Source organism: Salvelinus namaycush, chromosome 37 (assembly GCF_016432855.1).
Source record: "Salvelinus namaycush isolate Seneca chromosome 37, SaNama_1.0, whole genome shotgun sequence".
Lineage (NCBI taxonomy): Eukaryota > Metazoa > Chordata > Actinopteri > Salmoniformes > Salmonidae > Salvelinus > Salvelinus namaycush.
The window spans coordinates 30,820,728-30,836,621 of NC_052343.1; the positions used below are offsets into that span (position 1 = coordinate 30,820,728).

Consider the following 15,894-nt stretch of genomic DNA (forward strand, 5'->3'; position numbering starts at 1 on the left):
CCATTTAGAGAACACAGGCTTGCATGCACGCGCACACACACACACACACACACGCTGACAGGTCTGTATTCTGTGTGTGCCAAAGAGTGTATCAATATTACATAATATAATAAAACAAATCATGTAATTCATTACATAATGAGTTTTTTCCCAAAAGGCTATATATCAATTTTCATAAATGTTGGCAAATGAGCTTTTATTGTTTAAAGGATTTATGAAAGATATTGGTGTTTTTTCACTATAGATGGCATCATGAGCAAGGGAAATTATGTGGATATATTGAAGCAGCATCTCAAGACATCAGTCAGGAAGTTCTGACTGATGATCTGATCTGATCCGGAATTTTCCAAGCTGTTTAAAGGCACAGTCAACTTAGTGTATGTAAACTTCTGACCCACTGGAATTGTGATACAGTGAATTATAAGTGAAATAATCTGTCTGTAAACAATTGTTGGAAAAATTACTTGTGTCATGCACAAATTAGATGTCCTAACCGACTTGCCAAAACTATAGTTTGTTAACAAGAAATTTGTGGAGTGGTAGAAAAACGAGTTTTAATGACTCCAACCTAAGTGTATGTAAACTTCCGACTTCAACTGTTTATATATATGCTTTGAATCAATACAGTAATATGAGATCTGTATATAAAACATTTACATTTGACATTTTAGTAATTTAGCATAAGCTCTTGTCCAGAGCGACTACAGGTAGTTTATTCATCTTCAGGTAACTAGGTGAGACAACCACATATCACAGTCTACAGGATACAAACATTCCATTCCCGCTAAACAATGGATATACTGTACAGCGTTTTGCAAAAAAAACAAAAACGTTTTAATACACACCTACAATCTATGAATAAAAAAAACTGAGAAAAGTAATATTTTACACACACATGAAAAACGTGAAAAATGTATGGAGATTTTGGAAATAAACTCTTCATATGTAGCCAGAGAGAGAACTTTCTGAATCAGACACCGTCTAGACTCTAGTCAATAGGTTCACACTGTCCTAACGAGAAAGTACATACATGTTGCCCTAACGAGACAGACAAATGGGAACACACTGCTCCAACGAGGACAACACCAACAACACACTCTGCCCATCACACAGAGGAAGACCATCAGAAAAAGAGGGACAGAGAGAGAGGGGTGGGGGGAGACCAAAACAAAAGAAAATATGTTAACATTGCCAAAGCAAGTGAAGGAGATAACAAACAAAAGTGAAATAAACAATAAAAGTTAACAGTAAACATTACACTCACAAAAGTTCCAAAAGAATAAAGACATTTCAAAGACATTTATCTCTCTCTCTCTTTCTCTCTCGACCACTCTCTTTCTTTCTCTCGCTCTAATTCTCTCTCCCCCTCTATCCCTCTACCACTCTCTTTCTCTCTCTCTTTCTATTTCGCTCTCTCTTTCTCTGTCTCTCTCCTTCTTTGTTTCTCTCTCCCCCATCTCTCTTTCTTTCTCTCTCTCTCTGTCACTAGTCTCTATATTTGGGGCAGTGGAGTTCAGGGGACAGTCAGTGCTGTTGTGTCTTGGTTACTGCAGCAGTAAGATGACACTCAGAGAGAGAGGCAGAGGAAGTTAACCCATCCTATCACCCCCCCCCCCCCCCCCCCCCACAGAGAGATGGTTGGGGGGTCACCCCATTAAGAGTCAAAGGAACCGGTCTTTTCTGGTTATAACTCACCATCTTACTCTATATAACCTCTGACCTTGGTAACCTACTGGCACAGCAACTGGTGACACTACACATTGTAACACGTCCGTAACCCTCCAACATCTCACAGAGAAGAAGCACTCTCTTTTGACGACACCTTAACGGCCACTCTCTGGATTGCGCAAAAGGGACACACCTAACATTGGTTAGTGGAATAGAATCGGGTTTGTTAGTACTGGGCTGGAACACAAGCCTGCTGCATACACTGTAGCTCTCAATCGCTGAATTTCAGAAAATCCCTTTATGCTTACATCCATGCAATGCTGTCCATGGAGGGGAGTGAGCAGGTGTCCATGAGGGAGCAAGTGTCCATGAGGGGGAGTGAGCAGGTGTCCATGGGGGGGAGTGAGCAAGTTTCCCTGAGGGGGAGTAATCAAGTGTCCATGAGGGGGTGGGAGCAAGTGTCCATGAGGGGGAGTGAGCAGGTGTCCATGGGGGGAGTGAGCAAGTGTCCATGGGGGTGTGTGAGCAAGTGTCCATGGGGCGGTGTGAGCAAGTGTCCATTGGGGGGAGTGAGCAAGTGCACATTCTCTGAAGAATGGTATGGGATAAGAAGCCAGCCCTTTCCTACTCTTGGGCAAAGTACAGGGGTGGGCAACAAAAATTGTGATTATTTTGGATTTTAAAAAACACTCCAGGCCACTCTTGAATGTCTAAAACAAGATAGAAAGTATGTTGAAATTATAATGGACCTACACTATATATTTATATAAATTATAATGGACCTACACTATATATTTATATAAATTATAATGGATCAACACTAGATATTTATATAAATTATAATGGACCTACAGTATAGATTTTCAAATAACTCCCCCTTTTCTGGCCTGCAAATTGATTTTGACAAACAAATCAGTCTTCCCAAAAATCTGTGCGGCCCTCGAACCAAAAAGTTTGCCCACCCCTGTCCTATGTGGGCCGAGTGTCTGCGGATTTTTGCTCCTCCCTTGTACTTGATTGATCAATTAACGCCATTGATTAGTTAGGATCTCCCATCACCTGGTTGTCTACGCAAATTAATTCGACACGAATTGAAAGAAAATAACAAACACCCGCTTCTTCCCTGTAGATGGCAGCAGCACCCCAGAGAGGTTATATGGGAGTAAATTACAGGCTGCATCTCAGGCTGTTTGACATAGGATTACAACATATTCTGTTCGGACACAGACCGGTACATTGATAGTGATATGATTGTCTCGATCGGATAAGAAAGTCACATTTTAATTGGGGATGTAATTAGACAGGTTTCATTCTCTTCATCTGCCCTGGAATGGAAAAACTGGAAATATCTGACTTTATAGATGAGTACAGATGAACGAGGAGATGAGACATTGAGATGGAGTCATTAGACTATTGAGATATAGGAGAGGAGATAAGGAGATGACGCTGCTTTAGGAGAGGAAGCGAGCCCCTGACTGGACCATGGATGAGCCTCCTCACGACAGGACATGTGGAAGCTATGCTGAGGCACCATTCGTTTTCTCCTATGAATAAGTAACCTAGGCTACTTCAAGGAAGGAAGGAAAGAATGATGCGTTCCCAAAGTAGTCCCAATGAACAAAACCGGAGGAACTCCACTCTTTTGCGGACCTGCCAAGAACCTAGACCGAGTTTCACTTTCACATCTCTGGAAGTTGAGCTTTTTTTCAAAGTATATTCCACCCCTTGTTCTGGTGAATGTCAGTGTCACTCTAGAGTGTCAATCTACAGTTCTGCGTGAACAGATTACATGATATATTCTTCCTCTGATGAAAGAATATGATCTGCTGTAGCCTACAGCGGGGGTGGTTGAGGACCAGAACACGCATCCATCAAAGCGGGAGCGCGCATTGTGAAGAGGCGGGGCAGCGGGAATATCTCTTTCCGGATATTTACCTCCACCTGCCCGCGCGACGCGCCCAGTTCCAAGGTTTTTAACAGCGGTAGTATCAACGGACATGACAAAGTTCCCAAATCCAGGACTACTGAGGTATTTTAACTGATCTTCTCAAGCTAGATTGTCTGTGTTCTCATAACAATCCTCCAGGATCAACTTGATATCTGAAGTGAAGTAACGTTAAAGTTGCTGAATGGCATGTTGAGCGTAGCAGCAGAAGAACCTATAACATTAGGCTACGTTTATGTTGGTCGTTCATAGAGCCTACTTAGTTTAAAGTCCACGTCGAGGCTGTATGTTTCAAATAACCGACCATATAGTATATTGGACGTTATCTTATTCTCCGTGTTAATCATTGCGATACACTAGTTTAATCGATAACCGAGATGACGTTGCTCATCTGAAAACAAGTTCGCCAATGCAACCAGGAACACATCTCCGGCCTAGCTGATACACTTTAAATAAGCAATGTTGTATACCAATACTGCCCACTCAACAGTCTAGACTTGGCAAAAAACTCGGTCCTAAAATAGTTTATACAGCTCAGTTCTAACTGGTGTGAATGTCATTATCATTATGGCAAATCAGGCGTGAGAGAGTGCTCTACTCACTGTAATGTATTCAGAGTGAGTCCAAACATTAACGTGTGTGAGAGGCCTACAAAAAGACCTGGCCCACTCCCCTTAGCCTACATTAACAAGCACACACACACAGCTGTTATTAAAAGCATGGGTTAGTGGATTGATGCCCAGTAGAACTGGTGTGTAAACAACACTGCAGCCCGTGTGTATGCATGTAGAGCTGAGATCAGTTCCTAGGCCTGTGGATGGACTAGCTTGTCTCTGACAATATTTAACATTCTTATCATTCAGCAGTCTACACAGGGCGGAGGAGAGAACAGGGAAAAAAAGGACATGTTCAGACTCTGGACAGATAATAATGTATTACCAACATACACACTGCATTACTCATTGTAGCATGATACTGCTTCACAGACACACAAATTACTCACTGGGCCTGTGTGTGTGTGTGTGTGAGAGAGAAGTAGAAAAGCGGCTGTTCACTGCAGACGATGTCATCCTTAGGGAGGGGCTAAACTACATGAGCAGATATCATCACAGTTTCCAGAGTCTGGAGGTGTTTCATTAAGATGTGTGTTTTATCTCTCCCCAGGTTGTGGAGATGGACTGAGGGTTGTGTCAGTGTGTGTGTGTGTGAGTGAGTGAGTGACGCGTAATTCAGAGTGCAAAGACACAGAGAGACGTCATTGTCCCGCGTCCCATTGTAACATAGCTACGCGGCTCTGAGACCACTGTCCGCGGGGGGAACACACAGCCATAACGGGTACCTCCCCAACCAACGCGGCTCTGAGACCACTGTCCGCGGGGGGAACACACAGCCGTAACGGGTACCTCCCCAACCAACGCGGCTCTGAGACCACTGTCCGCGGGGGGAACACACAGCCGTAACGGGTACCTCCCCAACCAACGCGGCTCTGAGACCACTGTCCGCGGGGGGAACACACAGCCGTAACGGGTACCTCCCCAACCAACGCGGCTCTGAGACCACTGTCCGCGGGGGGAACACACAGCCGTAACGGGTACCTCCCCAACCAACGCGGCTCTGAGACCACTGTCCGCGGGGGGAACGCACAGCCGTAACGGGTACCTCCCCAACCAACGCGGCTTCGCATACGCGCCTCTCTATTGATGTGAATGTGTTGACAATTGGAGAAATAGCTTGAGCTGCATTGAGAATTACAAAAGTATGAAGGCCAATGGTCCAATATTCTAGAATACTGCTGTGCGTGCACATTTTGGACTCTGATAGACGTGTGTGTGTGTGTAAGAGTTTGAGTAACCCGCGGTAACAGACATGCCCAAACCTGATCTACTGTGTTTGGTTCAACTACTGGACAACACTATCCAGACCTTTACAGTCAACGTGAGTACACACAGTCCTGAGTAGAGTGGGAATGATAGACCGGGAGACTCAGATCTCAGCTTCCCATTGATCTCAACACACAACCTTGACCTGGAGAACACACTCACTAGAAAAGCTTTACCAAAACACACTGTACTGCAATATCTCACACACACTGACTGACTCCCGGTATAAGCTGTGTTTTGCGTCTCTCAGAAGCAGGATGCAGGTGAGGTTTTGCTGGAGCAGGTGTGTAATCAGCTGGGTCTGCTGGAGAGACACTTCTTCAGTCTGCAGCTACGAGACTCCAACACCACCATCGTCACTCAAACACACTCTCCTGTGAGTTGCTACACACACACTTAGTCTATACTCTAAAATGCACATAACAGATTGTGAATGTAACATCATGTCTTTGATTAACATAGTTTGTCTTGCAGAGGTGGCTGGAGGCCAACAAACCACTGAAGAAGCAGCTGAAAGGTAAGAAACACTAAATGAGACCTTGGCCTGAGCCCAGTGACGCCCTACTGTTTAGCCTGAGCCCAGTGACTTCCTACTGTTTAGCCTGAGCCCAGTGACGCCCTGCTGTTTAGCCTGAGCCCAGTGACGCCCTACTGTTTAGCCTGAGCCCAGTGACGCCCTGCTGTTTAGCCTGAGCCCAGTGACTTCCTACTGTTTAGCCTGAGCCCAGTGACGCCCTACTGTTTAGCCTGAGCCCAGTGACTTCCTACTGTTTAGCCTGAGCCCAGTGACTTCCTACTGTTTAGCCTGAGCCCAGTGACTTCCTACTGTTTAGCCTGAGCCCAGTGACACCCTGCTGTTTAGCCTGAGCCCAGTGACGCCCTACTGTTTAGCCTGAGCCCAGTGACGCCCTACTGTTTAGCCTGAGCCCAGTGACGCCCTACTGTTTAGCCTGAGCCCAGTGACGCCCTACTGTTTAGCCTGAGCCCAGTGACGCCCTACTATTTAGCCTGAGCCCAGTGACGCCCTACTGTTTAGCCTGAGCCCAGTGACGCCCTACTGTTTAGCCTGAGCCCAGTGACGCCCTACTGTTTAGCCTGAGCCCAGTGACGCCCTACTGTTTAGCCTGAGCCCAGTGACGCCCTACTGTTTAGCCTGAGCCCAGTGACGCCCTACTGTTTAGCCTGAGCCCAGTGACGCCCTACTGTTTAGCCTGAGCCCAGTGACGCCCTACTGTTTAGCCTGAGCCCAGTGACGCCCTACTGTTTAGCCTGAGCCCAGTGACGCCCTACTGTTTAGCCTGAGCCCAGTGACGCCCTACTGTTTAGCCTGAGCCCAGTGACGCCCTACTGTTTAGCCTGAGCCCAGTGACGCCCTACTGTTTAGCCTGAGCCCAGTGACGCCCTACTGTTTAGCCTGAGCCCAGTGACGCCCTGCTGTTTAGCCTGAGCCCAGTGACGCCCTACTGTTTAGCCTGAGCCCAGTGACTTCCTACTGTTTAGCCTGAGCCCAGTGACGCCCTACTGTTTAGCCTGAGCCCAGTGACGCCCTACTGTTTAGCCTGAGCCCAGTGACGCCCTACTGTTTAGCCTGAGCCCAGTGACGCCCTGCTGTTTAGCCTGAGCCCAGTGACTTCCTACTGTTTAGCCTGAGCCCAGTGACGCCCTACTGTTTAGCCTGAGCCCAGTGACTTCCTACTGTTTAGCCTGAGCCCAGTGACTTCCTACTGTTTAGCCTGAGCCCAGTGACACCCTGCTGTTTAGCCTGAGCCCAGTGACGCCCTACTGTTTAGCCTGAGCCCAGTGACGCCCTACTGTTTAGCCTGAGCCCAGTGACGCCCTACTGTTTAGCCTGAGCCCAGTGACGCCCTACTGTTTAGCCTGAGCCCAGTGACGCCCTACTGTTTAGCCTGAGCCCAGTGACGCCCTACTGTTTAGCCTGAGCCCAGTGACGCCCTACTGTTTAGCCTGAGCCCAGTGACGCCCTACTGTTTAGCCTGAGCCCAGTGACGCCCTACTGTTTAGCCTGAGCCCAGTGACGCCCTACTGTTTAGCCTGAGCCCAGTGACGCCCTACTGTTTAGCCTGAGCCCAGTGACGCCCTACTGTTTAGCCTGAGCCCAGTGACGCCCTACTGTTTAGCCTGAGCCCAGTGACGCCCTACTGTTTAGCCTGAGCCCAGTGACGCCCTACTGTTTAGCCTGAGCCCAGTGACGCCCTACTGTTTAGCCTGAGCCCAGTGACGCCCTACTGTTTAGCCTGAGCCCAGTGACGCCCTACTGTTTAGCCTGAGCCCAGTGACGCCCTACTGTTTAGCCTGAGCCCAGTGACGCCCTACTGTTTAGCCTGAGCCCAGTGACGCCCTACTGTTTAGCCTGAGCCCAGTGACGCCCTACTGTTTAGCCTGAGCCCAGTGACGCCCTACTGTTTAGCCTGAGCCCAGTGACGCCCTACTGTTTAGCCTGAGCCCAGTGACGCCCTACTGTTTAGCCTGAGCCCAGTGACGCCCTGCTGTTTAGCCTGAGCCCAGTGACGCCCTACTGTTTAGCCTGAGCCCAGTGACTTCCTACTGTTTAGCCTGAGCCCAGTGACGCCCTACTGTTTAGCCTGAGCCCAGTGACGCCCTACTGTTTAGCCTGAGCCCAGTGACGCCCTACTGTTTAGCCTGAGCCCAGTGACGCCCTACTGTTTAGCCTGAGCCCAGTGACTTCCTACTGTTTAGCCTGAGCCCAGTGACTTCCTACTGTTTAGCCTGAGCCCAGTGACTTCCTACTGTTTAGCCTGAGCCCAGTGACGCCCTACTGTTTAGCCTGAGCCCAGTGACGCCCTACTGTTTAGCCTGAGCCCAGTGACTTCCTACTGTTTAGCCTGAGCCCAGTGACTTCCTACTGTTTAGCCTGAGCCCAGTGACTTCCTACTGTTTAGCCTGAGCCCAGTGACTTCCTACTGTTTAGCCTGAGCCCAGTGACTTCCTACTGTTTAGCCTGAGCCCAGTGACGCCCTACTGTTTAGCCTGAGCCCAGTGACGCCCTACTGTTTAGCCTGAGCCCAGTGACGCCCTACTGTTTAGCCTGAGCCCAGTGACGCCCTACTGTTTAGTCCAGTGTGCATTTTGATAAATTATAAATGTAAGATTGAATTCTGTGGAAGGGGTGAGGGGATTGTGGGGGTCATATTAAGGTCAGGGGTGACAGATTATTAAGGTCAGGGGTGACGGTCGGATTAAGGTCAGAGGTGAGGTCATTGGGCTGTGTCTAACAGCGTCTCTGTCCAACAGGAGTTGTCTCTCCATTCTACCTGACCCTCCGAGTCCGATTCTTCATCTCAGACCCCAACTCTCTACAGCATGACCAGACCAGGTATGGACATGGGGAGAGATCATGGTCTCGGGATGAGGTAGCCCTGCCTGCCACTTCAAATTCACTGGAACCTTCGGCCCAATAGGGAATTTCCTCTTGGTCTAATGGTCAAGAGGTTGGGTTCTCCTATGGGAGACCTGGGTTCAGAGCCCCTGTGTGTGTGTGTACCTGTAGACTATGTAGAGTGTCTGTGTGTGTACCTGTAGACTGTTGAGAGAGTGTGTGTGTGTACCTGTAGATTATGTAGAGTGTGTGTGTACCTGTAGACTATGTTGAGAGTATGTGTGTGTACCTGTATACTATGTTGAGAGAGTGTGTGTGTGTCATTAGCTTGTACTGTACATGTGTGATTCAGATAATAAGTCTCCTCTACCATCCTGTGTCTTCAGACATATGTACTTCCTCCAGATCAGGAGTGACATCAGAGAGGGCAGGTCAGACACTACGAGCTCCCACCTACACATGCATTCCCTCTTACTCCACCTAGTGGTGTAAACAATGTGACGTTACATTGAGAAAGTGTGTGTGTCCTGCAGGTTGAAGTGTCCTCTGAGTGCAGCTGTGGTACTGGCCTCCTATGCTGTGCAGTGTAAGTTATACTCTTCTGTGGTATTTTTGTTGTCTGTCTGGGGGTTTAACATAATCTCTCTCACCCCCCCTCTCTCTCACCCCTTCTCTCTCTCTGTTTCACCCCTTCTTTTGCTCTCCCCTTCTCTCTCTTTCTCCGCTTTCTCTCTCTGTATTGTAGCTGAGCTAGGTGACTACTCCCCAGACCTTCTCCCTGGTTACCTGTCCAAAAGCCACTTCCTCCCGGAGCAGGATGATGACTTCCTGTCTAGAGTGGAGGCTCTGTACCCAGGGCACAGGTACACACCCACACCCAGGCTAGGCACGTGTACAGCACCCCCTAGCCTACTAGAGGACATGGTGGCGCTGTTGGCATAATGCTGATACCAACCTATCCTACTCATGTGCTGTTTCAGGGGGCTGAAGCAGAGTGATGCAGAGCTGTGTTTTCTCAACACAGCAAGAACTCTGGAGCTGTATGGAGTGGAGCTACACACTGCCATGGTAAGTACCTCCATATATCTCCTTCTGACTCACCCTCGTCTTCCCTCTTCTCCCTCTCATGTTTCTATCTCTTTCTTTCTTTCAGGACTCCAACAGTTCCCCTCTATTGGTGGGATTGGCCTCAGGGGGCGTGGCTATCTTCTGTAACATGATTTGCTCCAGTTTCTTCCCCTGGTGAGCACCTGGACTTCTGATCAGACACACACACACACACCGCACGCAAATACACACCCTGAGTGTGTATTGTCTCCTGCAGGGTGAACATCATCAAGATATCCTTCAAGAGGAAACGCTTCCTTATGCAGCTCAGACGCAAACATGTGAGTCCTGATTGGCTCAATTGTGTCCTGCTCTCCTATTGGCTGACCTTAGTGTTGTCTTCATAACCTGTGTGCGTGTGTTCCAGGGGGAGACGCAGGACTGTGTGGTGAGCCTGGTCCTGCCGTGCCCCAGGGCCTGTAAGAACCTGTGGAGGTCATGTGTGGACCATCACTGCTTTTTCCACACCAACCTGGCAACCCGTAGCCTACACCACACCAACCTGGCAACCCAGATACACAACAAGCTGCTCTCACAACACTGGGCCTTGGGCAACACTAAAACAGACAGGCAAGCGTGCACACACACACACCCCCCATCATTAACACGTTCTTTCTGTCTTTCTTTTACTCATTTGCACACACACACTCTCGTCTCCTCTGCAGTGGTCCAGTGTGTAAGAAAGTGATGGGTGGGATGGAGTGGAACCCAGCTCTGAGGGGATCCACCTCGTCAGAACACCTGGAGACCAAGAGCCTACCTTCCCGATCCCCCCCGCTCACACCCAACTGGTACTACCCACACCACAGCCTCACACACTGCTACAGCAGGAGATACCATGTAAGGGGTAGCTGTGACTAGGGGTAATTTTATCGTACCTTGTCTCTCTCTCTCTCTCTGTTAGGCGGAGTCCTCGTGTGCGTCATGGCGCCCGTAAACCCCGCCCCTCCTCAGTGGAGCTGAACAATGACCTGCGAGACGTGTCGGAGGGGGAGGATGTCTTTTACACCTACAGGGTCTCCCTCAGCAGCAGCAGGGGCAGCCAGGAGGGCACGCCTACACACAGGTCAGACACACACACACACACACACAATTTCATACTGTGTGTGTATCAGTGTAAAGTACATTCTCATGTTGGAGTCAGTTCTGAACACAGTATCTATCTCAGTGTTTCTGGCACTCACAGCCAAGGAGGCGGATGGTCGCAGGTTGATGACATCGGCACAGGAGAGGAAGACATTAAGGACACCTCTCACTACCGGGACAAGGTCAGTTACCCAGACAGACAAGGGTGTGATCATGTAATTGTGATAAAGTATCTCATCTGTGTGTGCCAGACTCAGTAAACTCTGTGTTGCAGCGTGCTCTGGGGGATGGCGACCTGCTATTGGTGCGTCTCGCTCCTGATCACGATGGAAAGTTTGGTTTCAATGTCAAAGTGAGTCTCCCCTTCAATTAATCACACACCTACTCTCTTACATGCAGTACCATTCCTGTATCCCTGACTGTTCCTCTTCTCAGGGTGGCGTGGACCAGAAGATGTCCCTGGCCATATCCCAGGTCAACCCTGACTCCCCTGTAAGTGACATGTTCTGGTTTATCTGTGTATATAATGCATTTGTAAACAGTACTTTAGATTAATCCAATGTGATTTGACTTGTTGATGAATTGATTGTAGGCGGGGCGGGTTGAGCCAAGGTTGTTGGAAGGTGACCAGGTCGTGCTGATCAACGGTCGTGACATCTCTGAACACACGCATGACCAGGTGGTCATGTTTATAAGAGCCAGCAGAGAGTCCCACTCCAGAGAACTGGCTCTGCTTATACGACGCAAAGGTAACACACACTAGAGAGAGCAAGAGAATGGGCCTGCTAATCAGACACTGATGCAGGTAACACACTGTGTGTGTGTGTGTGTGTGTGTGTGTGTGTGTGTGTGTGTGTGTGTGTGTGTGTGTGTGTGTGTTTAGGTCCAGGGCGTGTGGCCCCCCTGCTGCAGTTTCCCTCTGCCCTGTCTCTGACTGGCCAATTACACGGTGATCCACTGCTTCTGCCTGGCCAATCAGAACAAGGCCAGACACTTGAAGAGTCCATGAAACAACTGGAGAGGGGGATCCAGACAGGCACTCTCACCTTCCACTTCGAGGTGTGTTTTAGTTAGACAACAACACTATGAAAGGGACTTGCTTGTGTGTTAAACGTAACAGATGCACTTTGGGAATAACTTGTCAATAAGACCTGCTGTTGATAATCCAGACAGAAGAGCATGGTGAGTGATGGTGGTGATGTGTGTGTTGTAGAACCTGTACATGAGGAAGCCTGGCCTGTCAGTAGCCTGCGCTCGTCTCCCTGAGAACACAGACAAGAACAGATACAAGGACGTGCTGCCCTGTGAGTACACACATCATCTCACACACAGTTGTGTGTCCTAGTAGGAGTGACTCGACATACCAGTGCCAGTGTAGCCATCTTCCCTAATGTCCTGAATGTGTGGAGCTGGAGGACAGGACACTGGTGCTTTGTTTGTTGAGCTGGTACAGGGGTTTGGGTGGGTCTGGAGGGCCCTGGTTGTGACTCCATCTCTAACTCTTTGTTCTGTCAGACGACGTCTCCAGAGTGGTACTTCTGGACCAAGAGGACTACATCAATGCAAGCCACATCACGGTCAGTACACACTGTGTTTAGTGTTGTCCTTGTTGGCTTGTGTTTGTGTATAGTCATGCTGTGTGTGTGTCTCAGGTGGTGTCCCCAGGGTCTGGTGTGTGTCTGCGCTACATTGCAGCTCAAGGACCGCTGCCTCAGACCTGCACTCACTTCTGGCAGAGTGTGTGGGAGCAACACACACACACCATCATCATGCTCACCACACTCACCGAGAGAGGACGGGTATGCACACGGACCCTCTCTCTCTTTCAAAGAGTGAAACACACATTACTGAATGAGAATGGGTACAGCACACAGGTTTACCAAGGTCCCAGGCTCATTGTGAGTCGCTGTCTGCGTCTTTGCCTGCCTGTTGCTTGGTAACCTGAAGCTCTCACTAATTGATTGTCTTGCTGATATTCCACAAGTGCCCTGGTTTTTCTCTCACACACACACACACACACACACACATTCAGGCTGACAGTCAGTTTCCACTCATCTCCTGATGTAATATAAGTACTGGCCCTGAGAATGTCTTGAGATGTTTGGGAGAACACAGTGAGTGAAGCACTGACTCAGAAATATGAAACACAACTCAGTAAAATAATATTTCTCAGAGCTTAAAGATTACAACCTCTATAGTAAATCAATATTAATGAATGTCAAAATCAATCGTGTGTGTGTTTCAGACTAAGTGCCACCAGTACTGGCCACACCCTCCTGAAGTGAGGGATTATGGGTACCTGAGGGTCAGCTGCCACTCTGAGGAATGCAACCTGGCCTATGTCACACGCCAATTCACCCTAACACACACACAGGTAACACACAAACATGACCTGGCTCACATAACAGGTGTGCCATATGTGTGTGTGTGCCATATGTGTGTTCTCCACAGGAAACATTGACCAAACTATCCCCATCCAGCTCCACGTGTTTCTGCTTCCATTGGTATTGTGTTTATTTACCTTTACACCACAGAGGTTAATATAGAACATGTTCTCCTTTACAATAATAGCCTGCCAAAGAGTACATACACACACAACACTACACTACTGTGCAGACCCATCTGTTCCTCTGGCTGTCAGTTAATCCCTGCATGGACCACAGGCTGGACAACACACTCCTCCATCTATCCCTCTCCTTATCTCTCCCTCTACTCTCCATCGCTCCTCCTCTATCCCTCCTCCATCTAACTCTACTCTCCACAATCTCTTCCTCTTCACAGTAACTAACGAGTTACCATATCCTACACGTTTCTCTCTCATATCTCTCCCATTACAATCATCACATATCCAAGTTAATTTAATTTATGAAAATATCTTTGAGAGACAGATGGGGGAAAAGTGTGTGTTCTCTCAGCTGTTTTCTGTCTGTTTTTCCTAAATGTGTGTGTGTTTCCAGCTGGGAGAGGAGCGTTCGGTGACCCACCTGCAGTATGTAGCATGGCCAGACCATGGTGTACCTGATGACCCCTCAGACTTCCTGCTGTTCATCACCTCTGTTAGAGAGAGGAGGACAGGAGACACACCACTTATGGTGCACTGCAGGTACACACACACACACACACACACACACACTAGGGTTACAAGATTTATAACACCTCATGTATGTTGTTGATGTAATTGCAGCGCAGGGATTGGGCGTACAGGTGTTCTCATTACCATGGAGACGGCGTTGTCGCTGTTGGAGAGCGGTCGACCTGTGTTCCCTCTGGACATCATCAGGACGCTCCGAGACCAGAGGGCCATGATGATCCAGACCACGGTACACACGCGCCTATACGTCTAACCATTAGCTACTCTCCTCCCAAGATCAGCATTGAAACCCTAATGACTATGTCTGCAACTTCCTTTGGTATGTTTGTTGTATGTGACTGGACTGTTTTTGTTTGTGTTCAAGTGTCAGTTCCGGTTTATGTGTGAGGCCATCCTGCGTGTCTACAGAGAGAGAGGAGAGCATTCTACAGCACCACCCTCAGCACTGCTAACGGACCATTAACAGGAGGATGGGGGGACAGCTAGCCCCAGCACTAGGCTAACAGGAGGATGGGGGGACAGCTAGCTACAATGCTAGGCTAACACGTGGTCCCGTGTGGCTCAGTTGGTAGAGCATGGCGCTTGCAACGCCAGGGTTGTGGGTTCAATTCCCACGGGGGGACCAGGGTTCAATTCCCACGGGGGGACCAGGATGAATATGTATGAACTTTCCAATTTGTAAGTCGCTCTGGATAAGAGCGTCTGCTAAATGACTTAAATGTAAATGTAACAGGAGGATGGGGTGACAGCTAGCCACAATGCTAGGCTAACAGGAGAAGAGGACTGCTAGCCCCAGCACTAGGCTAACAGGAGAAGAGGACCGCTAGGCTGTAGCCTTAGAGAGCCATAGCATTCCACTAGCCTTAAGTGCTCGGCAACAGCTAGCCTTCTGTTGCTACAGCACATAATGAGCCATAGTGCCGAATGTGCTCAGCTAGTCCGATCCTTATGTTAGCCATAGAGCACCGCTAGCAGGGAAGGACTATGTACTGTAAAGCAAAATTTTTTTTTTTTAATGTTTTTAATTCTCTGGGACCAAAGTGCTACTGTATGAGTGACTGAAGACTGTATCTCAGTTCCTCCTGAGTGGCGGCTATAGGATTGACTGGTCTGTCTGTATTGTTGGGAGAGTGTTGAGGCTTTCGGTGGATTCACAGTAGAGACGAACACTGCCAGAGCCACCACACACTACCCCACGCTCCCACCTTCCCTAAATTATTGACACACTGAATAAACACACTGACATCTACTTGGAGCTCTTAGTCTGTTTGTTGACGTAGTAAGTCAGTTGATGGTATCTTACATTCTGAGTGAATTTTAGATGACAGATAATGTAATATCAGTTCCAGGTCCATTGTTATGTATATTTGTGGTCTGTGGAGTTGCCTGTACATATCAAAACATTGTATGAGTTGAGTCCTACAGGCTGCAGTGCAGTTAGACCCCATTTAAACACATTCCTGTTACCTGCCCTAGATGTCTGCATGCTCCAGTTCAGTGCCAACATAAGTCCCAGACCATGTTGTACAGTCTACTGATATCATAGAAAGATTTGAGGGGCATAGTAGCCATTACTACTAAACAACCATACCAGGCAGATATCCGGAGTTAGTAAAATTAATATATTTGTTTTAGGAGAGGTGAACTCTCTGCACTTTCACTGGTGTGTGGGTGTTTCTTTCTGCCTGAATCCCTCGGCTAAACCATAATCCTACCGGTTTGTTCTGAAATTGCATTATTTTTTGCTTGTCCTCAACAT

At 48.3% G+C, this 15,894-nt stretch overlaps 1 protein-coding gene across 3 annotated transcripts; it reads left to right on the forward strand.

Annotated features, from left to right (window-relative positions):
- Positions 1 to 3,556: 3,556 nt before the first annotated feature.
- Positions 3,557 to 15,384, forward strand: LOC120031456 (tyrosine-protein phosphatase non-receptor type 3-like). Of its 3 annotated transcripts, XM_038977221.1 has the most exons (27): positions 3,557 to 3,697; positions 4,778 to 5,548; positions 5,744 to 5,869; positions 5,968 to 6,010; positions 8,767 to 8,848; positions 9,238 to 9,282; positions 9,385 to 9,437; positions 9,597 to 9,714; positions 9,832 to 9,919; positions 10,005 to 10,093; positions 10,176 to 10,239; positions 10,326 to 10,528; positions 10,624 to 10,749; positions 10,863 to 11,024; positions 11,127 to 11,226; positions 11,319 to 11,396; positions 11,480 to 11,536; positions 11,637 to 11,793; positions 11,928 to 12,103; positions 12,258 to 12,348; positions 12,560 to 12,621; positions 12,697 to 12,843; positions 13,290 to 13,418; positions 14,002 to 14,147; positions 14,229 to 14,364; positions 14,500 to 14,633; positions 14,901 to 15,384. In XM_038977221.1, the coding sequence occupies exons 2-26, from the start codon at positions 5,480 to 5,482 to the stop codon at positions 14,596 to 14,598; spliced, it is 2,646 nt and encodes an 881-aa protein (XP_038833149.1). In that variant the 5' UTR covers positions 3,557 to 3,697; positions 4,778 to 5,479; the 3' UTR covers positions 14,599 to 14,633; positions 14,901 to 15,384. The 3 variants fall into 3 exon arrangements, with proteins under 3 accessions (XP_038833149.1, XP_038833150.1, XP_038833151.1); XM_038977222.1 differs by having other exon boundaries at positions 11,145 to 11,226; positions 14,500 to 15,384; XM_038977223.1 differs by lacking the exon at positions 9,238 to 9,282 and having other exon boundaries at positions 14,500 to 15,384.
- The last annotated feature ends 510 nt before the right edge of the window (positions 15,385 to 15,894 follow it).